The 23,128-nt window shown below is 38.4% G+C and overlaps 1 protein-coding gene across 6 annotated transcripts in view; it reads right to left on the bottom strand.

The window, feature by feature from the left end:
* The window catches only part of ARHGAP24 (Rho GTPase activating protein 24), a 545,966-nt gene that overhangs the window by 63,820 nt on the left and 459,018 nt on the right, over window positions 1–23,128 (bottom strand). For 5 of the 6 annotated variants that reach the window (XM_070372641.1, XM_005902826.2, XM_070372642.1 and 2 more), the window contains one exon: window positions 9,167–9,289. In XM_070372641.1, coding sequence (XP_070228742.1) covers window positions 9,167–9,289 — 123 coding nt within the window. Of the gene's footprint in view, window positions 1–1,555; window positions 2,562–9,166; window positions 9,290–23,128 lie in introns of those variants that run through there. The other variant, XM_005902824.3, reaches the window with a different exon arrangement.

Genomic DNA, 23,128 nt, shown 5'->3' with positions numbered 1-23,128 from the left:
CTGTGGCTGCCCTTTGCCAGCCTGCCCATGTTGTTTTTTTGTTTTTTTTTTTCAGCATTGCCTTCCTTTGCTGATATTTCAGGAGAGAGGGAAGGGGGCATAATGAATAGCAGGGCTAGCCAGGATTCTTGGAGAAGTGCTATAGCTCACGACAAGACAGAAAGTGCAAAACATAAAAAACCCACTTTGTGTTTCAAAGATAAAGTAACTGTTCCCCAGAACATTCCGTGTTACAAATGAGCAGTGATAACCTGGAAATTAGACCTTCTCTCCTTGTTTGGATAAACCCAATTTAGTTGCTGATGGGTGGAGGGAGCAGAAGAGGGGATGTCCTTGAAGCAATGAATTCCTAGCTTTTTTCAGTTTCATTGTCAATTCCTCTATCAATGATGCAATCTTACAGTAACCACAAGATCTCTAGAGATCTGTAAAATATGAGATGCATCTCTCATTTAATTGTCTTTGTGGATGAGAGAGCAATATAAATTAACACTCAATTCCTTGCTTATAATATGATAATGATTACAACCAGATATTAACTGCTCAAAGGAAAAGATTCAGAAGGAACGAGGTTTAGTTTTTTAAAGTTCCCACTATATCCTGCTTTAAATATGGCTTTTTTCTTCTATTTTTTTTAATTACTAGATAGAGAATGTTAATCAATGGGCAAATCAAAGCAAAAAGGGGAGAAGGAACCATATTAGATGTTACTCAAATCGGCTCCTGATTATTAACTTAGCATACACAACTTTAAAATTATAATAACCTAGTTCCAAGTTAAATAATTTGATTTAATTACTCCCATTTTTAAGTCAAAGGACATTTTAAAATATTTTGATAAATAAACATTTTCTAGAAATATTCTTTATATATATTTTGTACCCTTTAACTCCCCCACACAAGTCATTTCTGAAACAGTTTCTTTTACTGATCATAAACTCTAATTTTCCCACTCCTTGTTCCTGATCGTTCATATCTTTGCCCTCTCCCAATGCCACCTTCTGATAATTTGGAAAGTCAAGGTGACCCCTATTTCTAATCAGTGTTAATCAATATGATTGAAAGCCTCCTGAAAAAGAGTCACTACAGATAAAGTGATTACTAAAATTTTCTCATTAGGGAAGGTGAGGCAAGGGCAGGCAGACAGAATCAAAGTGATCTGATGGGAGCACAGGACAGAGACTTGACAGGGACTCATCTCAAGGGGGAACACCAGGGCTGCTGGATGTGGGTCTGGGAACAGCCCAAGGCAGCCTTGGGCCCTCCCCTCAGCATGGTGGGGCCAGCTTGCTTGTTCTCCGGCTGTCAAGGTGATCCCATAGGACCACCGTTCTTTAAGCCCCGCCCACCCGGCCCATTCACAGACAGTAACAAACAGATCAATAGGCGCCTCCAGAAGTACGTGCAGACAAGCAAAACCACCTATAAACCACTCTAGTGCAGTTTTAAACTCTTGGTTTCCAAATTCGCATTTTGTCTGAGCATAAACTGACTTTTAAGCATCAGAAAATATCTGTACATTTTTTTTAAGGACATGAACATATTATCTACCTACCTTTCCGAAAACTAAAACACCGTTTGATTCTTCGGTATGTAGTTTTAGGAATGAAAGTAGTAGACGCCAAGGCACCTGAGGGGCGCTCCCCAGTATTTCGGTCTTCAGGCATCATACAGGCCAGAGTTCTGAACCCGGTTCAGGCTTCCTTTAAAACCTGCCTCTGGACGATCTCAGGACTCCACAGCCACTCTGCCTCATGCTTGTTAGGTTTGAAGCGCGGTTTCCTAGAACTTGAAGATTTTGATCAGCCAGGTCCTGGATGGGGGACAAGTTACCCCCTCTTATTTACTTCTTTTTTGGCCCCCCAAAATAATAATTTCCTTTTCTCTTGCCTAATCCCGAGAGTTCTGGAGGCTGTTTCTTTTTAAAGTTTCTGCAGACATTCCAAAATGCCACAGCAAAAAGAACCACAGCAAGCAAGCTGCACCTCCCATTCAGACAGCAGGATTGTTAAATTTTTTTATTTTTTAATTGAGAACTGGCTTCTCAGCTGGAACTGGGGGGGTACTGAGGTTCCTCTGGAAAGGTCAGCAAATAGCCATGAGCCGGGGGCAAGAGGAACAATGACCACAAGGCCCCTGAGGGATATACTTCAGGACCGTCCTTGCCGGCTCCTTTCATCTGAGCAAAAGGGGAGGCTGATAATGGCACCTTCTCCAGAAGGCATTTCGATGCATGAGAGATTCTTTTCAAAAAACTCCCTTGGTCCTTTTACAGTACCCCTCAGCCTTTGATGCTCTCGGCGGGCTTCTCCCTTCTGTCTTTAAACTCCCGGGGCTCTCCAGGGAACCGCCACGTCAGAACAGTCCCAGTGCCCCGTTCCAGGAAGGCTCCTCGGAGGATCCCTGTTGGAGGCAGCTGCTCAGGGAGCTTTTCCTCCCCCTTGTCCCGCTCCTGGTCCCCTTTTCTCAGTGAGAGCTGGGCGGGAGCTGGCAGGGCTGCAGCCGCTCTTTCCGCGCCGTGGCTGCGGCTGCCGTCAGTGCCCGTGGTCACATGCAGCAGGTGCAGTCACAACAGTGCGAGGGGGAGGAGGGAAATGCCACGCGGCCGTGTGAACCCCTGGTTTCTTCCTCTGACTTTGCCGCTGCCTCCCCTGGCCGGTCTATTCCTCTACATACCTTCACAGCTGGCTGCCTCAGCCCCAAACCATCCCCACGAGGGGTCAACTTTTTGACCTTTCCTTTCTGCATTTATTCCATTCCTACACAAGATTTTTTTTTTCCAGGTACTTTGCCACTGAATCTATTTGTGAGTGCCGATATCAATGTGCATATCATTAAAACCTATGGGTGTAGGGACTTCCCTGGAGGCACAGTGGTTGAGACTCACCTTTCAACCCAGGGGGTTTGGGTCCCATCCCTGGGCAGCGAACTAGGATCCCACATGCCTTGTGGCCAAAAAAACAGAGAACATAAATAACAGAAGCGATATGGTAACAAAGCCAGTGAAGACTTTAAAAATGGTCCATATTAAAAAAAAATCTTTAAAAAAAGCAAAAAATATGTGTGTTTATATACACGTGTGTGTGAAACAGAAAAATATTCAAGACATAGCAACAAGGAATCTGCAAGTATAACCACAAAACAAGTTAACTCCTTTACATATATATATATTTATTTATAACTAAAACGGGTTCTTATGTGTGTTTATACATTTAAATATTTATTTCTCTGGCTGTGGTTTGAAAATTGATCCTGTTTTTATATTTCCCCAGCTCTTGCATGCACCCACTTAACCCCAGCCCCGACGTCTACCAACCTCCTTGGTCCTAGTCACTGAACAATTGACTGGCTAGGTTAATCATTCATCCACCTGGCTGTTCCATGAGCAGATTGGGAATGCGAGTGCTTTAACCCCAACTGACCCCTCAGGCCTCTGGGTACCTTCTGAGCCTTTCAGCAGGAGTGTTAAAACAGCTGTGAGGAATACTACACAAAGGTCCTCCCTTGAGAAACTTCATCACCATTACTCTGATGAGCATGCCCAGATAGGAGAACTTCTGTTGGAAATCGTTATAATTTCTGTCCCATGGTTCAAACATTGTTTTTGTTTTCCCCATCACAGCAGGATGCTAGGAAAATAAGGAACTGTGACATACATAACTCTGTCCACCAAGACAGTGGCAGTGCTGGAGGGAGGCACCTTGGTGACTGAAAACATCTTTCCTCTGAGCCTTGGTATGGAGGGAATGCATGTAATCACAGGACTTTGGAGTTGGACTGAATCTTAGTTGAAACATTTTTCTCCAGTGTTATTTCACAAGTATGGAAACTAGAGGTGGGAGTAACACCACTTATGGGAAATGACACAGTGGTCTGTGTCAGAGGCAGGACCACAGAGCTACTTAATTAACCCCTGCTTGCCCACTAGTTATTCATCATGAGGATTACATTCAGTATTTTTACTGCCTTGATACATCTCTGACTCAAGGCTTTTCGTAAGGAGACAGAAATATACAGGAAGAACCCTTTTTAGTTAGTAGCTAAAATTAGGCTCTGCATTCAGGTCTAATGAACAACTAATGGAATTCTCACTCTCCCCAGATCCCAGGCTGGGTACCTCCATATACACTGCCTCAAAAACAGTGAAAAAGGAACCCAGAGAAAAAAAGACAAAAACAAACCAACATGACAAAAACAAAACCCTAAAGTTTTCCAAAGTTAAATTCATGTTTTGACATCGCAACTTTTGGATTTGACTTTTAAGCAGATACCATGTACTTCTCAGTGAGCATTATGAATAGGGAAGCAACTGTTTATCGGGAGAAGTTAATCAGGTAACAGAAACCGGAGGTATCTAGATTCAATATTGAACTAGGTTATCAGGTTTGGTTGTTAAGAGAGGATGTCTCCTTTTTGCATTTCCACTGGTTCCTTTCCTTCATCTCAGTATTCATCATAAGTTTGTTGTATTTCATAGGAAGAAACACCAAAGTCTATATTTTATGATTTTCATTTAGTTTTTAATTTCTAAATATTGAAAAGCAAGGCAACTTCCTCAGGTGTTGCCTATATTTTAATTAAAAGTCCAATATAAAAACCATAAGTAAGAAATATTTTACATGGATAAACAACCCGAACAAGATAAGCTCCAGGGCCTCATGAAAAACTGTAACTGTTTAAAAACAAAGGCTGTCAAACTGCAGTTATAGACACTGAATTGTCATAATTGCTTTTCATTGGAGAATACATTTCCCTTTCCTATCTTCATCATAGAATCCAAGATCATTAATCCCAAATAAATACCTGTTGGCTTCCAATCTCCTTCCCACTGCTCAAAGATTGTTGCTGTCATTGGTTAAATGGCATCCATAAAGACTTTTGGAAGGTGACTTTCCACCCTGATTTATCATAGTCTATGTAGTACCTTTGGATGCATCTTCAATATATTGCAAAGAAGACATTTCATTGTCTATAATTGCAGTTCCCCCATCCCAGCCCTAAGCAGTCAGTAATCTACTTTCTGTCTCTATAGATTTCTCTGTCCTGTACTTTCATATAAATAGGACTATAGTTCAGCAGTAAAGATTTGGCCTGTAATGCAGGAGACACAAGAGATGCAGGTTTGATCCCTAGGTTGAGAAGATCTCCTGGAGAAAGGCATGGCAACCCACACTAGTATTCTTGCCTGGAAAATTTCACGGACAAAGAAGCCTGCTGGGCTGTGGTCCATAGTGTTGCAAAGAGTTGGACATGACTAAAGCAACTGAGCATGCACGCACATACACATACAGCTCCTTCTGACTGGCTTCTTCCTCCTAGTATGTTTTCAAGTTCAATTGCACTGTAGCAGGTATCAATACCTCATTCTTTCTATGGTTGACTAATCCATTGTTTGAACATACCACTTTCTGTTTATCCATTAGTGCATTTCCACTTGGCATTTAGGAATAATGCTGCTATAAATATTGATGTACAAGCTTCCCAGGTGGCACAATGGTAAAAAATCTGCCTGCCAATGCATGAGACACAGGAGATTTAGGTTTGATCCCTGGGTCAGGAAGATCTCCTGGAGTAGGAAATGGCAACCCACTCTAGTATTCTTGCCTAGAAAATCCCATGGACAGAGAAGCCTAGTGGGCTATGGTCCATGGGGTCACAAAGAATCGGATGCAAATGAATGACTGAGTACACCAATATTGATGTACAATTTTCCGTGTGGACATACATTTTCATTTCTTTTGGGTATATACCTAAGATTACAAATGTTGGGCCATATGGTAACTCTATGTTTAATCATTGAGGAACTGCCCAAGTTTTCCAAAACAGCTACATTTTACATTCCCAACAGGAATATAGGGAGGTTTCTATTTCTCCGCATCCTCACCAATACTTGTTATTATTGAACTTACTGATTCCAGCAGTCCTACCGTGTATGAAACAATATCTCATTGTGCTTTTGATTTTTATTTCCTTGATGACTAATAATGCTGTGCATCTTTTCATGTGCTTATTTGGATATTTGTATGTTTTCTTTGCAGAAATGTTTATTCAGAGTCTTTGCCCATTTTTAAATTAATTCTAATTGAGTCAAAATTTTGATTTGTCTTTAGTTTTGAGCTGTAAGAGTTATATATATATTCTGGATACAAGTGCAAAATCAGATTTATGATCTGGAAATACTTCCTCCCATTCTATGGGTTGTCTTTTCACTTACTTGATGGCATTAATTCAGATTTTTTTGAAGGACTCAACTATACTTATTCTACTTATCACACTTTTAAACACTCTTTGTTTTTTATGTACTGAATAATATACTATCAATAAAACAGGGACGTGTAATTGTGGGCTTCCCAGGGGGTGCTGGTGGCAAAGAACGTGCTTGCCAATGCAGGAGACATAAGAGACGCTAGTTTGATTCCTGGGTTGGGAAGATCCCCTGGGGGAGGGCATGGCAATCCACTCTGGTATTCTTGCCTAGAGAGTTCCATGGACAGCGGAACCTGGTGGGCTACAGTCCATAGGGTCACAGAGAGTCAGACATGATTGCAGAGACTTAGCACACGGTCCCACAGTGAAAGTAACAGGTCACACTATTGTGTAATAAAGCAGGAAGCTCACTAGTCAGAAGACACAAGGTTTCTTCCTACTTATATTACTCATGATATGACACCTGAAAGTCATTCTTTCTCACTGGGTCTTAATGACCTAATCTACAAAATGTGAGGTTGAACTAATGGAGTGATTTTAAAATATTCTTAATCAGTGAAAAACTCAACTTATTTTCAAGGAAGTACTAAATAGAACTCCTAGGATAAAGGAATTCTCAGTCACATAAATTTATTGTTTATTGCCCAAATTTATAATATTTCTTTAAAAATCAATCAGTAAGTATAGAGGAGCCATATTAATACAAACACTTGAAACAAGATTTTTGGTGACATTTGCAACCTTCTATCGGGATCAGCATCAGTTTGGTTCTGCATTCTGTAATAACTTTAGAAAATTCTGACTTTAAGATGAGTCACAAAAGATTTCTTGCAAACTGAATGAGTAAGAGCTTGGTGTGCAATCTCTTAACACTCTTCAATTAAACAAAGAGGGCAAGAGAAGATTTATTCTTCAGACTATTGTTTCTATTCTAAGTGCTCTATGTTAAAATAGATCTCTTTAAAAGTAAATTTGAATCAAGCATTTGCAAAATTTTTGAAGCATATCCCATAGGATAAAGAATGTAAACCAATCAACTACTAGAGTTCCAGGTTCATAAATTTGAAGATTAATACTTAAGAACCAAGATCATTTGTGATACCCCTGTGCTGACAGGACTTGTTGTGGCCACTGATCTGGTGAAGTAAACTGGATCTCATTCGTTTTCCTTAAGAAAAGGACAGATGGGAGAGGAGGAAAGGGAGAAAGTAACACACTTGATGGAAATAATCCCCCAACAAAAGTACCATTTTCTACAGATATTAAGAATCCTCCTGAACTCAGGAGCCCCCAAAATCTGATAATGGAAGGGAGAAGACGGTCTTTAGAAACAACACAAACTTTGAAAATACATATCATTAGTATTCCCCATAAATCCTTGACCCTGAAGGTAACAGCACATGTATCTCTCATGAATAATCATGAAGACCCCTCTGCTAAGGCACCGGGATGGAGTCTTAGCCCACCAGCCTCTTCAACATTTTGAAGTCACTTATTAGCCATTTTAGTATATGAATAGGGTGACCATACAAATTGCCATCCAAACTAGGACACCATGAGAGCGAGAGGTAGCACTGTCAATAATTAGCCTAGGACAACAGTTGTAAACCACACTGTTACCAGGCAAACTGGGATGAAAGGTCAACCTCTCCTTTTCCCACATCATTGTTGCTAAATGACCAACAATTTTCAGACATGTACCACCGCTTTTATAAAATATCAACACATCTTCCATGCAAGTTCACTATTTTTACTTTAACCTAACTTTTCAACTTTTTAAACTAAATTTTTGAAGTTATTTTAAAATATAATGAGGTCAGTCATTAAGAAGCATCTGATATGTTAAGGGAAAAACATTTCACGTCTGAATTCAGGGTGCTGACAATACACAAAAGAGAATATAAAATAAATACAAAAGTTGCAGTTGCTTTATTAAATATGCATTTGATTTATGCCATCTATTTTAACTACATCAACATAAAATAATTAGGTTTTACCGTCTTAGAAATACATGTTAGTTATAGATGAATATTTTGGGGTCCTTATTTATTTGGTTCCATTTACTGAATTTTCTCTTGAAATATGTTTTTCTGTTTATATCATTTTATTTTATAATACTTGACAGAAAATATGACATCTTTTATCTTTCCTTCCCTCTTTTAGCTCTGTTCATAGCACCATAAACCTTATTCTTCAAATATGTATTCTTTACACTGTATAAATAATATTTAAAAAAAAAAACACATTATCCAACCCAGAAATGCTTTCCTGATTTCAAAGATTTTTTTTTAACTCTGTTAATTAGCAGATTCTCATTTAATGCTTTGCTACTTCTGTTTGATACCACCGTGCATCTGGGAACTGAAATCTCATCCAAAACTAACAGTCAAAATGTTTTTTTGTCCTGTATCTACATGCAATTAACTAATCCACATTTATGGTATCAGGGTCATATATATTGTTAGTACAATATAAAAAGGAACAATCTAAAATAAAAGAAAAATATTATATCTTTTTATAATTCAAAGTATTCATGAAAGAAATTTGGTTACTAATGATATTTGATCCAAATTCCCAGGTGGTGCTGGTGGTAGAGAACCTGCCTGCCAATGCAGAAGACATGAGACATGGGTTCGATCCCTGGGTTGGGATGATCCCCTGGAGTAGGAAATGGCACCCCCACTCCAATATTCTTGCCCGGAATATCCCATGGACAGAGGAACCTGGTGGACTACAGTCCATGGGGTTGCAAAAGAGTCGGACACCATTGAAGCTACTCAGCACACAGGCAGCATCTAGAAGTTACTTAGATATGTGTCTAAAAATAAATCAGTAGTCTACTACTTACTTTAACATTCATTCATGTGAAAATAGGAGTTGATAGTGACACTGGCTTGGGGAAAGGATGAACAGGTTTGGCCAACCTTCCTGTTTTTCCATGATTTTAAAATCTGCTCACCTCCTCCAAACGGTCCCCAGATGACTCGGCGGATGGACTTGACCCAGTCTTCCATATCATTCTGGGTGCTCGCCATAAGGAGATAGCTCTCATGATTGGCTGTCATTCGATCTCGATCGCCTCCTGTAAAAAGACAGGAGCAGTTACACATGAGTGTGTGCTCAGCCAAGTTTCCTCATCAGCTGCCTCCGATGAATCCCTGAAACATAAACTGTACCTAATGCAGCTAGCACTAGGTTCTACCCAATGAATTGAAAATATTTACCATGGTTTCAGCATGGGGGAAAAAAAAGAATCTGCTTAAAAGGGAAAGGCTCTTATGTTTCCAAGAGAAAGCCAGCAAACAAATGTCATTCCCCAAACAAAGCCTAGCTTTTTGTCCTAGCAACAGCCCATAGGCCTGCATTAACTCATAATCCAGTCTATTCACACTGCACTGCTGAATAAGGAAAAATAGCAATAGCAAAATGAAAGATGGAGAAGTGGTCCACAGAGCCTGAGCTTTCATTCCAAGCAAGAACTGAATGGTCTGCCTTTGCTCGGCATACACAGGGAGGCCACCAGGACATCATGGTTGAGAACAAGAGTCCAGGAGAGGGAAAGAGCCACATGTGAAAATCTGACCCAGAGGTTTCGCCTCTATTTTACTGTGCTGGAAAGGGGAGCCTCTTCTCCTTGATCACACTTTCAGGGGAACAGACAAAAGACGACAGAAGCCTGGCCAGTCACAACGGCCAAATCAACATCCCAAATGGCCCTCCCACCTAAGAGTGAGCTTTAGGAAACCTCAGCAGTTAACTCCTTGCTTGTTTTTGTTCAGGTGCTAAGTTGTATCTGACTCTTTGCAATCCCATGAACTGCAGCATGTCAGGCTTTCCTGTCCTTCAATATCTCCCGGAGTTTGCTCAAACTCATGTCCACTGAGTTGGTGATGCCCTTCAACCATCTCATCCTCTTCGCCCCCTTCTCTTTCTGCCTTCAATCTTTCCCAGCATTAGGGTTTTTCAGTGACTTGGCTCTTTGCATCATGTGGCCAAAGAAAAGCTTTAGCTTCAGCATCAGTCCTTCCAATGACTATTCAGGGTTGCTTTCCTTTAGGATTGACTGGTTTGATCTCCTTGCTGTCCAAGGGACCCTCAAGAGTCTTCTCCAAACCACAGTTCAAAAGCATCAATTCTTTGGCTCTCAGCCTTCTTTATGGTCCAATTCTCACATCCATACATAACTGCTTGTTGGTTTCTCTTATTTCCTCCTCCCCCTCCCGGAAAGACAACACATACACTTTGAAACCTGTATAATCTCTGAAATCAATCTTGAAATGCTAGTGGTCTCTGAAACATTTTTATGCTTAAAGGAGTATTTCTGAAAACAAGTATCTGAGACTGAACTGCTTCACTCTCTTTACTCATGACTAGCATTGTTCACAGAAGGAATAATTAAGAAATTGGATCACTAAATACTTAATTCTGAATTCTGATAATATGTCAGTATTATTTGATTTCTAAGGTGGTCAAACTATCTATGCACAATTTAATTTTCATGAAGTGCTGGAAAGGTGTAGCCTTGGTTTGGATGCATTCATACCCAGTGTTTTATTTGTTTGAGACATTGTTGTCATTTGTTTGTAAGTGATCAGAGCAGATACCAACTGTTTTAATTCACAGCCCTTTAGTTCTGAGAGCTGGCTATCACACGTTGCAATTGAAGGAGCTCAAAAACAGCTCCTTTATGAGAAGCTTGAGGCTCCAATTTACAAGTCCCACCACTCCTTATTCTTGCACATCCAGCCTCATTTGCAAAGCTCCAAAAACTCTAGAATTTGAGTTTGTGTTCTCTGAATTTTATACAAATGTCCTAGGTTGGAAATATGACGTTTCTAGCATGATGCAAGTTAACAGAACAGGTGAGAGGTTAGAGAAATGAAATAACTTTAAGCCAATCAGTAGAAATGCCAGCATTGGTGTTTTACATTTCAATACAATTGAATTAGGGGGTGGGGAGGGTGAGGGACAACATCCAATCAATTTCCTAAAGTTTATAAATCTCTTGAATAAACAAGAGGAGCCTTTTCACTTTGAAGAGAACAGCTCACTATTAGGGAAACAATGACCCTCTTACACTTCTAGGTCTATCCTAGGTCAATCCTCATACTTGTATCTGAAATAGTATAGGTTCAGAATATCAGAGAAAACCCTGCTGAAACCGCAGTTATATTTTCTATTAGCAGTGTATCTTCTGGGAAATCACATAACTTCTGGAAACTCAGTATTTTTAGTCATGCTTTAGAAATAATAGTCTCTAATAAATTTTTTGTGAAAATCCAATGAAACGAAGTTAAAATACTAGTACTGTTAGGCTGAAAGAGAAATTCTGAAAATATTCATTCATTCTAATTTAACTGCCTCCTGTATCTACAAATGCAAAAAGGACATAGTACATCTAATCTGACCTCAGAGATATACACGTCGAGTATGCTACTAAGGGCTTAGGAACAATTAGTCAGTAATACACATACACAGGAGGAGGCTTTTTTTTTTTTTTTTTTTAGAAGGCCGTCTTTCTTTGATACATAACACTGCACATTAAAATTGTATACTGTACATGTAGGAAAATTTGCTAAGTCACTTCAGTCGTGCCTGACTCTCTGTGACCCCATGGACTGTAGCCCGCCAGGCTCCTCTGTCCATGAGCTTCTCCAAGCAAGAATACTGGAGTTGGTTGTCAAGCCCTTCTCTAGGGGATCTTCCCTGTAGGAAAATCTACCACACATTAATATGCATATGCATGACTGTGTGACGTAGCAGAAAGAACTAAATGACAAAAGAAAAAGATGCTTCATTTGGCATGGCATAGTACTAAAACTTTATTCTGTATCTGATCCACTCATAAAAAACATTACCATTTTGAAATCAAAATATTTTAATTATTGTCTTTGCCTGGAGGATGCTTAGCAATTCAGACAGCAATATCCTGCTGTGTCACGCCCAACCCTGGCAGAGACAGGCCTAATAATGAAAGTGAGCGACAGCCACTGGAGTGTTTCTGCCTGAAAACAGGGGGAAAAAAAGAGAATGATAAGCACTACAGGCCATTATCCCCTGACTTTTCATTTGATTCTCTATCTCTGCCAACGATGTTGTGTGTCTGACCCTGAATCTCATTTTGACTGTCAATCACAAATATAAAATCCCACCTGTGAATTTCACCCATGGATATAGATCTCGATTCTTCAGTTGAATTAGCAGAAGAAGGGGAAGAAGATTTAGAAAGACTTTTCTCTATGGGTCTCAGTGGAAATAAAAGACTCATTGCTAAGAATGTGATTAAAACAATTGGAGACATTTATATAGATATGAACTAAATTCTCTGCACTAAAGGTATGTAATTTCTAACTGGAGAAGCCATCTGTTCCTAATTCATGATCCTTCAGTTCTGAGAGTACGGTATTCTGAGAGTACACAGTTCTGGTATGGTGCCTTGCAATTGCAGGGACTCAAAGACAATTTATTAAATGTATGATTTGATAAATGAATAAGCTCAATGTTGACTTTCAAGGATTTGGATCAAGTTTCACTCTTAATGTTCCATTTAACTATTTAACCTAAAATTCTTTCAAAAGGTAAAATTTTAAACTGTATCCTTAAGTAACTATCACCAGAGTAATAGTAGCCTACCAGGCTCCTCTGTCCATGGGATTTTCCGGGCAAGAGTACTGGAGTGGGGTGCCATTGCCTTCTCCAGATAGTATTATAGTCATCTTCAATCCATGTATATGTGTATATATGGATATATATTATAATATAACCAGTATATATTTTCCATTTGTAAACTCTGCTTGAACATGAATATCTATACAGTGCTATTTTTATTTTTTAAAACTACCTTTTAGATATTAACTTGGATTGGTAGCAATGCTTTGGTGCTAGTGTTAACACTTCAAGCATTTGATTTTAAATTAACCAAGTAGGTCACATAATTCAATTTTACTTGTTTATATGTAATTGAAAGTATGCATACATTTCATTGGGATCTTCTGTATATTTGCATTTAATATGAAGTTTTTCCTTCCCCAAAATAAAATAATTGGCATGATTAACTTTTGCAAAAATTAAAAAGTAGATTAAGAAAAAGCTTAATGTAAAATTCAAGTGTATGTGTGTGTGTGTGTGTGTGTGTGTGTGAGTCGCTTAGTCGTGTCCAACTCTTTGTGACCCCATGGACTATAGCACATCAGACTCCTCTGGGATTTTTTCCAGGCAAGAATACTGGAGTGGGCTGCCAATTCCTTCTCCAATGGATCTTTACTACCCAGAGATAGAACCCACATCTCCTATGTCTCTTGTATTACAGGTGGATTCTTTACTTAACCCTGAGCCATGGGGGAAGGCCAAAGTAGATGTACAGTTATTCAATAAATAAATACAAATATTTACTACATGGAAACTTCAACCCTCTTATATGACAAAATAATAATTTAAAAGATAATACTTTTGATGAAAACCTCTGCAAAGATTTTAAATATTTAAGAGAAATATTGGGAATGGTATACTGAGATATATATGCTCACTGTTGATGGGAATATGGATAATATTCCTTATGATGAAATCACTAAAATTAAGATTTTGAAGAATATTTATTAATATGAACCTTTAATACACAAGAGAATGTACAAATTATATAGATACACATATGATATCTCTATTTTCAATAGATAGAAAGCCAGATAAATAAGATACTAGATTGAAACACACGATAATTTTAATGATGATTATCTGTGAATGCTAGGATTGGAAAATTTTTGCTCTCTTTTGGTGCTTTTCTGTATTTTCCAGATGTTCAGCTACGTATTATTTTATCATCAGAAAGAAATTATTGCAAAGAAGAAATGATAAGAATTGTATGCTCATGAAAGCATTAATCAGCAAAAATCCCAGGTGAGCTGGAAGGTAATTATGACTAACTTCATTCAGTGCTGCTTAAAATGGTTCAATTTTGAACTTTCAGAATTCTCAGTAGGTTATTTACCTGTAACCTCTTTCCTCTTTCCCAAAATACATCCTTGAGTACATTCCCAAGAGAGGATTTGGGACAGCAGACCAGCATTGCTCAAAGTACAGGCTGTATCATGTAACTAGGACTTTCTCAGTAAAATAGGCTGCTACCTTTCTTAAAGACAATATTTAAAGAAATATTTCGCTGAATTTATTGTGTGGAAATTTCCAAAAGCAGTCACCAAAGTAGGTTATTATCCCTTGGAGAATTAACTGTAAATTGTTAAAATTATGAACTTAAAAGCAAAATGATCAGAAGTGAAATATTATATGTGTATCAGCTCAAGTAAACAAACTTTTAAAGATACACAGTGAACTACTTGTTTGTGTTTAAACTTTAAAACAACTTGCTCATGGGAAACATTTGGGTTCAGTTTCCAGGCAGAGTTTATGGTACAGACCTGAGGACATTTCAGTGAACACCTCTGATACTGTTAATAATTTCAAGGGCAAAATGTTTCCTCATTCCCAATTACAGATCAGTTCAGACTGAGACCTAGTTACTACCAATTTAATTAGAGCTTACAGAAAATATTTAAGTGTTTCAAGCAGGGTTATTAATTTCTACACATATGACTCCAAGGTCTTAATTTTTTAAGCATTATTTTCTTCAACACTTAGTCTGAGTCTTCAGTAGTAGAACTTTAATGATAAATTGCAAGATAAAAAGCAAATTATGAAGCACATCAGTGGAAAGTTACTGAAATAGAAAAACATTTCTTCCCTTTTATGGAGAATGACATTTGGAAAACAACCAGTGTCCTGTGAACTACAAGCAACAAATTGTAGGTTTCTATGGATATAGTCATCTCAATAAACAACAACAAAAAAATAATAAAATAGCATGTAATTTACAAAATAAGGCCAGAAAACAAATTGACCTCACATTCAATATCCTTTTCATTTTTTCATGTGTACTATAGAGACATTGTTCTCTGAAAATTAAGAGTTTTGGTATGCTTTACTAATCATAATTTTTACAAGTATTTTTTCCTCCAAGGTTAATTTCAAAAATATCAGAGTGGCAAAATTTCAATGCATTTTGTCAACAGAAACTTTGCATTAATCTTTAATGAGATTTTAAAAATTTTAATACTCTTAAACAAGAAAATGAGAATTAATTAAAGGCCGAAGGCTGTACCATCACTCTGTAGTCTGCTGTCAGGACACGGCAAACACATTACTAAATGTCTTACATTACAATATAATTAATGTGACATTTTAATTTCATGACTACTTTATAATACTGTTTTACATACTTCTTATACTCCTTACTAGATCATATTCTCTTTGGAAGAAGGAATCATCCTATCATATATAGCTACATTATGTGTAAGCTGAAAACAGCTGTAAACGCACATTTATTAACCAACTATGATTGGTACTTATTATTTATGGTACATTTCTAAAATTTTCTAATAATACTTATAAATGATTTATTTTGAGAGTCTGTCTATACTTGGCTAGTTGCTGTTGTTCAGTCACAAAGTCATGTCCGACTTTTTGCAGCCCTACAGACTGCAGCACACCAAGCCGCCCTGTCCTTCACTATCTCCTGGAATTTGCTCAAATTCATGTTCATTGAGTCTGTGATATCTAACCATCTCATCCTCTGTCATACCCTTTTCCTTTTTGCCTTCAATTTTTCCCAGCTTTAAGGTCTTTCCCAGTGAGTTGGCTCTTTGCATCAGGTGGCCAAAGTATTGGAGATTCAGCTTCAGCATCAGTCCTTCCAGTGAATATTCAGGGTTGATTTTCCTTAGGATTGACTGGTTTGATCTCCTTGCTGTGCAAGGGACTCTCAAGTGTCTCTCTTCAGCATATTTCTAAAGTATCAATTCTTCAGCACTCAGCCTTCTTTATGGTCCAACTCTCACAGCCATCCATGACTACTGGAAAAAACATAGCTTTGACTAGATGGACCTTTGTCAGTAAGGTGATGCCTCTGCTTTTAATATGCTGTCTAGGTTTGTCATAGTTTTCCTTCCAAGGAGCAAGCGTCTTTAATTTCATGGCTGCAGTCACCATCTGCAGTGACTTTGGAGCCCAAGAAAATAAAATTTGTCATCGCTGCCACTTTTCCCCCTTTCGTTTGCTGTGAGGTGATGGGACCAGATGCCATGGTCCTAGTTTTGTTTTCTTTTTAAATGTTGAGTTTTAACTCAGCTGTTTCACTCTCCTCTTTCACCTTCATCAAGAGGCTCTTTAGTTCCTTTTTGCTTTCTGTCATTAGGGTGGTATCATCTATATATCTGAGGTTATCGATATCTCTCCCTGCAATCTTGATTCCAGTTTGTGATTCATCCAGCCTGGCATTTTGCATGATGTACTCTGCATATAAGTTAAATAAGCAGGGTGACAATATACAGCCTTGATGTACTCCTTTCCCAATTTGGAACCAGTTTGTTGTTCCATGTCTGGTTCTAGCTATTGCTTCTTGACCTGCATGCAGGTTTCTCAGGAGGCAGGTAAGTTGGTCTGCTATTCCCATTTCTTTAAGAATTTTCCACATTTTGTTGTGTGGATACATAGTTAAAGGCTTTAGCATAGTCAATGAAGCAGAAATAGCTATTTTCCTGAAATTCCCTTGCTTTCTCTATGATCCAACGGATGTTGCAGTTTGATTTCTAATTCCTCTGCCTTTCACAAATCCAAAGGGTACATCTGGGAGTTCTTGGTTCAAGTACTGTTGAAGCCAAGTTTGAAAGATTTTGAGCGTAACCTTACTTGCATGTAAAATGAGTGCAATTGTCCAGTAGTCTGAAATTCTGTGACATTGCCCTTCTTTGGGATTGGAATGAAAACTGACCTTTTCCAGTACTATGGCCACTGCTGGGTTTTCCAAATTTGCTGACATATTGAATACAACACTTTAACAGCATCGTCTTTTAGGATTTTAAATAACTAGCCTGGAATTCCATCACCTGCTAGCTTTGTTTGTAGTAATGTTTCCTAAGGCCTACTTGACTTCACACTCCAGGATGTTTGGCTCTAGGTGAATGATCACACCATCATTATCCGGCTACAGATACAGAAAGCATTGACCTAAAAATTCTATACCGTACAAATGATTTCTGATGATCTTTCTACAGGCTTCACTCTAAGAAATGTCCAAATATGTGACTATCAGAGCAAAAGTGATGCCTGGATCAAATTGCAAGGACAGATATGTGCTTATGAAGAAGTACTGAAAAGTGGTTAAGAGTTAAGACAGAGAAGCCAGATTCAAGTTCAAATTACTCACTGACTAGCTATGAGATCCCTCAGCTTTAACTGAGGGTGATGAGTACCTGCTTCTTAGCATTATTGTGAATTAATCGGATAAGTAATACCACAAAATATGTTGTATAGTGCTTGGGACATAGAATACCCTGCTGTTGTAACTGCCATGTATCATTGCATGCCTGCTTAGTCATGTTTGATTCTTTGTGACCCTATGGACTGTAGCCTGCTAGACTCCTCTATCCATGGGACTTCCCAGCAAGAATACTGGAGTGGTTGCCATTTCCTTCTCCAGGGGATCTTCCATGATCCAGGATTTGAACCTGCATCTCCTGTGTCTCTTGCACTGGCCGGCAGATTCTTTACCAACTGCACTAGCTGGGAAGCCCCACTGCCATGTAAAATTCAAACATAAAGTTTTTTGATAATTAATTAAATATTTATAATTTGAATCTTTAAAATGCAGGAAAGTAGCTTACTTTTGAAAAGTATACATATATTCTGACTAAAGCTATGTCAAAGCTATGGTTTTTCCAGTAGTCATGTACGGATGTGAGAGCTGGACAATAAAAAAGGCTGAGCACCGAAGAATTGATGCCTTAGTACTGTGGTGTTGGAGAAGACTCTTGAGAGTCCCTTGGACAGCAAAGAGATCAAATCAGTCCATCCTAAAGGAAATCAACCCTGAATATTCACTGGAAGGACTGATGCTGAAGCTGAAGCTCCAATACATTGGCCACCTGATGCGAAAACTGACTCATTGGAAAAGACCCTGAAGAGGGAAAGACTGAAGGCAGGAGAAGAAGGGGACAGCAGAGGATGAGATGGCTGGATGGCATCACCAACTCAGTGGACATGAGTTTGTGCAGACTCCGGGAGATGGTGAAGGACAGAGAAGCCTGGCATGCTGCAGTCCATGGGGTTGGAAAGAGTCAGGCATGACTGAGGGACTGAACAACAAAGCTTACTTTTGAAAAAAAATATATTTATATTTATATATATATATATATATTCCAACTATACTTAAGGAAAGTCCTTTTATAGGAAAGTAACCATTGATTTATCTTTTAAGGAAATGTTAATTTTCATATTGGTCATGTTTTAAAAGTACAATTGTGATACATTTTTTTCAAATGATTAATTAAAATTTAAAAACCTTAAATAGACACAGTTCATATTTCCTCTAATTTTCTACATTTCTTGGACTCATTCTTTAAAAAACCTACTATTTGTGCTGAGGATATTAACTATAAAAAGTGATACAATTTTTTACATTTTGGGTAGCTGTTTTCCAGATTGCACTGAGCAGTCAATAGAAGCCGAATTTAAATCCAACAATACGTTTTGACTCACTTCTGTCAAAGATTCAGGATCTAGTCACTTTCTTCACAGTATCTAATTAAATTATGCTGATGAAAACTGAGAATTTAAAGTAGAACATTTCTTTAGAAGAACCAAAATATGTAGACATTTGCCTTTTAATTTAGCTTGGCTTACTTTGGGAGATCAATGAATTAAAATCTTATCTGATTGACATAGAAGGCATGCAACACAACGAGAATAAATGACATGTATATTCGGATCAGAGTTACTCTGACAGTGGTGATACAGATGGAAGTTACAAATGAAAGCAAGTCCTGATGCAATAATCTACCAGTTGTAGCAAATGAAATGCCATTCACCGTTTAAAAAGCAAGGCAGAGAGGTTTCGCCTTGAATGAATCTAAAATGAAAAGTGTTCTTCAGTAGGGAGGTCCCTTAACAGTATAATTGATGACTTTAATATGGGGAATATTGGGAAATTTTGGAGAAATGTTTTGGAGTTATATTGAATTTTATATTCCATATGAACATAACAATAAACTTTTTATTGCAGCATTTCTCAAAGTGTAATGAAACTCGTATCTGTCCAAGAGAATAATAGGAAACAACTGAGAACTTGTTAGACATGCAAATACTTGGTCCCAAACCCAACTGAATGAGAAACAGTGGTGGTGGGACCCAGTAACCTGTGTTTTAAGGTGCTTGCCAGAAGATTTTGATGCACCATAAAGTTTAAAGAAATCAACCATGAATAGTCATCAGAAAGACTGATACTGAAGCTGAAAATCCAACACTTTGGCCACCTGATGCAAAAAGCCGACTCATTGGAAAAGACCCTGATGCTAGGAAAGATGGAGGGCAAAAGGAGAAGGAGGCAGCAGAGGATGAGAAGGTTAGACAGCATCACCAACTCAATGGACATGAGTTTGAGCCAACTCCGGGTGATAGTGGAGGACAGGGGAGCCCGGAGTGCTGCACTCCATGGGATTGCAAAGAGCCAGACATGACTTAGTGACTGAACAACAAGAGATTTGTTATAACAGGCAGAACTTACAATTTTAGAATTGATGCGTTTCAACTGCATTCATTGTATTAGCTTGCATCCATGTCTCATTCTTTCATTGACAGCCATTAAGCCAGAAAGTGTTAAGCTTTAAAGCTATGAATCATATAACTTATCTAATTGCTTATTTGCATTGTAAATGATTAACACTCTGCAACTAGTTTTGCAAGGACCTGTCTTTCAAGTTGGAATTAGAGTCTATCAAATTTGTGGGCCTCATGCATTAAAGATTCTATGCTTTTATCAGAGTAAACATTAGAGCATTTATTTTTGCACTTGAATACAGATTCATTTTCCTCTTTTCTTGCTTCTCAGAGTCTGAAGAATGAAACAACATTGAATTTGGGGAGACATACCATTTTTGAAAATCTAGATTAGAAACTTGAAAAAATTATAAAAATCCTCTCATACTGTTGTTTAGTCGCTCAGTTGTGTCTGACTCTTTTGTGACCCCATGGACTGTTGCCCACCAGGCTCCTCTGTCCATGGGATTCTCCAGGCAAGAATACTGGAGTGGGTGACCATTTCCTCCTCCAGGGGATCTTCCTGACCCAGGGATCCAACTCACATCTCTGCATCTCCTGCATTGCAGGCAGATTCTTTACTGCTGAGCCATGGGTAAGCACCACCCCCCCACCAAGTCCTCTCATATCCTACTGCTTTTATCATTTTTGAATAGTGCAAAAATGCAGGATGAATAGTATTATGACAATTTCAAGGTAAATTACCTTTATCTCCTGATTTTACTTGGTTTCTACAACTACCCTGAGAAATAAAACAGAACATTCATTCATTTATTCAATTAATGTTGATCGAGCAACTGTACCGTGTCACTCTTCTGAGGATATAGCAGGGAACAAAACAGAGGGAAAGATCTGGACTGAAGATACAGATTTGGAAGTCATCAATGTGATAATATAAAAAGACATAGACCTGGATGAGGTTCCCAGGGAATACTGTAGCTAGACTAGAGCAAAAAAGTTCAAGTGAGCTCCAACTTTTAGAGATTAAGAAAAGGAATCAGATTGAGATGATGGGAAGAGAAACAAGAGAGGTTGAGTAAAGAAAGTGATCAGGTGAGTCAGATGTTGTCGAGGGCATTCAAGAAGATGAAGAGTTAAGTACAGACCACTAAATTAGGGGAAGCAGGGGTCACAGATTAGACAGCATGGAGCTTATCGGTGACCTTGAAAGACTGACTGGGCCAACACAAATAAAATCATCATTGGAATGTGTTCGTCAGATCATGGAAGAAATTGACATGTACAAACTGCTATATTTAAAATAGATAACCAGAGAATTCTCTGGTTGTCCAGTGGTCAGGACTCCGGGCTTTCATTTCCAGGAAGCTGGGTTGAGTCTTTGATAAGGGAAATAAGATCCCATAATCCAGTGGTATGTCCATATATAAATAAATAAAAATGAGGTAACCAACAAGGACCTACTGTATGGCAGCACAGGGAACTCTGCTCAGTATTCTGAAATAACCTAAATGGGAAAAGAATTTGGAAAAGAAAGTCCAGGTGGTACAGTGGTGAAGAATCTGCCTGCCAGTGCAGGAGACACAAGAGACATGGGTTTGACCCTTGAGTCAGGAAGATCTTCTGGAGAAGGAAATGGCAATAAACTCCAGTATTCTTGCCTGGAGAATTCCATGGACAAAGGAGCCTGGTGGGCTACAGTCCATTAGAGTCGCAAAGATTCGGACATGACCGAGGAACTAACACTATGGGAAACAGAAAACAGAAATGGCCAATATAAACAAGTCTCCTAGGCATTTTAATGTATAGAGGGACAGAGAAATAGGGGTGGTGATGGATGAGAAGGGGCGTTGTAAAGGGATTTAAAAGGAGAAATATTTCAGAATATTATATTCTTACTGGAATTATTCACTGGAGAGGGAAAATTGATGATGTAACAGAGAAGAGGTTTAAAGACTCATCTATATTTCTTTAAAGCTGTGTTCAAAATTTCTCATCATCTCTATGACAAACTCTAGGTCCATCCACATCTCTACAAATCCCAGTTTCATTCCTTTTAGTGGCTGATAACATTGTGTCGGGTATTATGTACCACACTGTCTTTATCCACTCATCTGTTCATGGACATTTAGGTTGCTTTCATGTCCTGGCTATTGTAAACAGTGCTGCAGCGAACACTGGGGTGCATGCGTCCTTTTGAGTTATGGTTTTCTCAGAGTGCATGCCCAGTAGTGGGACTGCTGGGTCATATGATAGTTCTGTTTTTTAGTTTCCTAAGGAATTTCCATACTCTTCTCCATAGTGGCTGTATAGAGTGAAATAAGTCAGAAAGAGAAAAATAAATGATATATTAACGCACATACGTGGAATCTAGAAAAATGGTACAGATAAACCTAATTGCAGGGCAGGAAGAGAGATGCAGATGTAGAGAACAGAGGTATAGACACGGAGGTGGGAGGAGGAGTGGGGTGAGTTGGGAGATTGGGACTGACATATATGCACTGCCATGTGTGAAACACCTAACTAATGGGAGACTGCTTACAGCACAGGGAGCTCAGCGCTGCTCTGCGCTGACCTAGACGGGTGGAACGGGGATGGGGGTGGGGGAAGGTGGGAAGGTGTCCAAGAGGGAAGGGATATATGTACACAAATATCTGATTCACTTCATTGTACACTGCAAACTAACACAACATTGTAAAGCAACTACACTCCAATAAATGAAATTAAAAATTTCTCACTCTTTATGAATCTTTAATAAGGTTTGAAAATTGATATAATGAATTTTCCCTCAAAGTGTATTAATTTCAAAATATATAAAACATCTAGGAGAGAACCCCTGAAAGAAAAAGAAGAGACAGAGTAGCTGTTTTTCTCACATCTCTGCCTGAGAGCAGCATAAGGACGTTATGCGGAAAAGTCATTTTTTAAAGTTAAATTTTACTATTTTTATTTGAACACAATTTTCAGCATATTTGCTCAATAGGAAATTTCTGGCAACTTAATTGGGATAATATTCTTTATACTCTATTAGTTTTAATTGCCACAGATGCTAATTGCCCAGCTTTACATAGCAGCAATTACATAAAATGTGTTTTTATATAAACAAAAGAATTGATATGTTAAAATGCTATGATGCATAACTCAAAATTAAATTATTTCACTCAACAAATGACAACTAGTAATCATTGTGATAGTGTAAAATTAAGACTAACTCTTTGATTTAGGTTTCAATGTTGTTCTCTTGAGCAGCTAAAATTAACTTTGTGATCAGAAGAGCTCAACTGCACACTGTGCTTTATTTCCCACAGTTTATGAATTTTCT

This window comes from Bos mutus, chromosome 6 (genome assembly GCF_027580195.1).
Source record: "Bos mutus isolate GX-2022 chromosome 6, NWIPB_WYAK_1.1, whole genome shotgun sequence".
In the NCBI taxonomy this organism is placed as follows: Eukaryota; Metazoa; Chordata; class Mammalia; order Artiodactyla; family Bovidae; genus Bos; species Bos mutus.
Note: the sequence above shows the minus strand (reverse complement) of the source record. Positions and strands in the feature narration are given on the sequence as shown.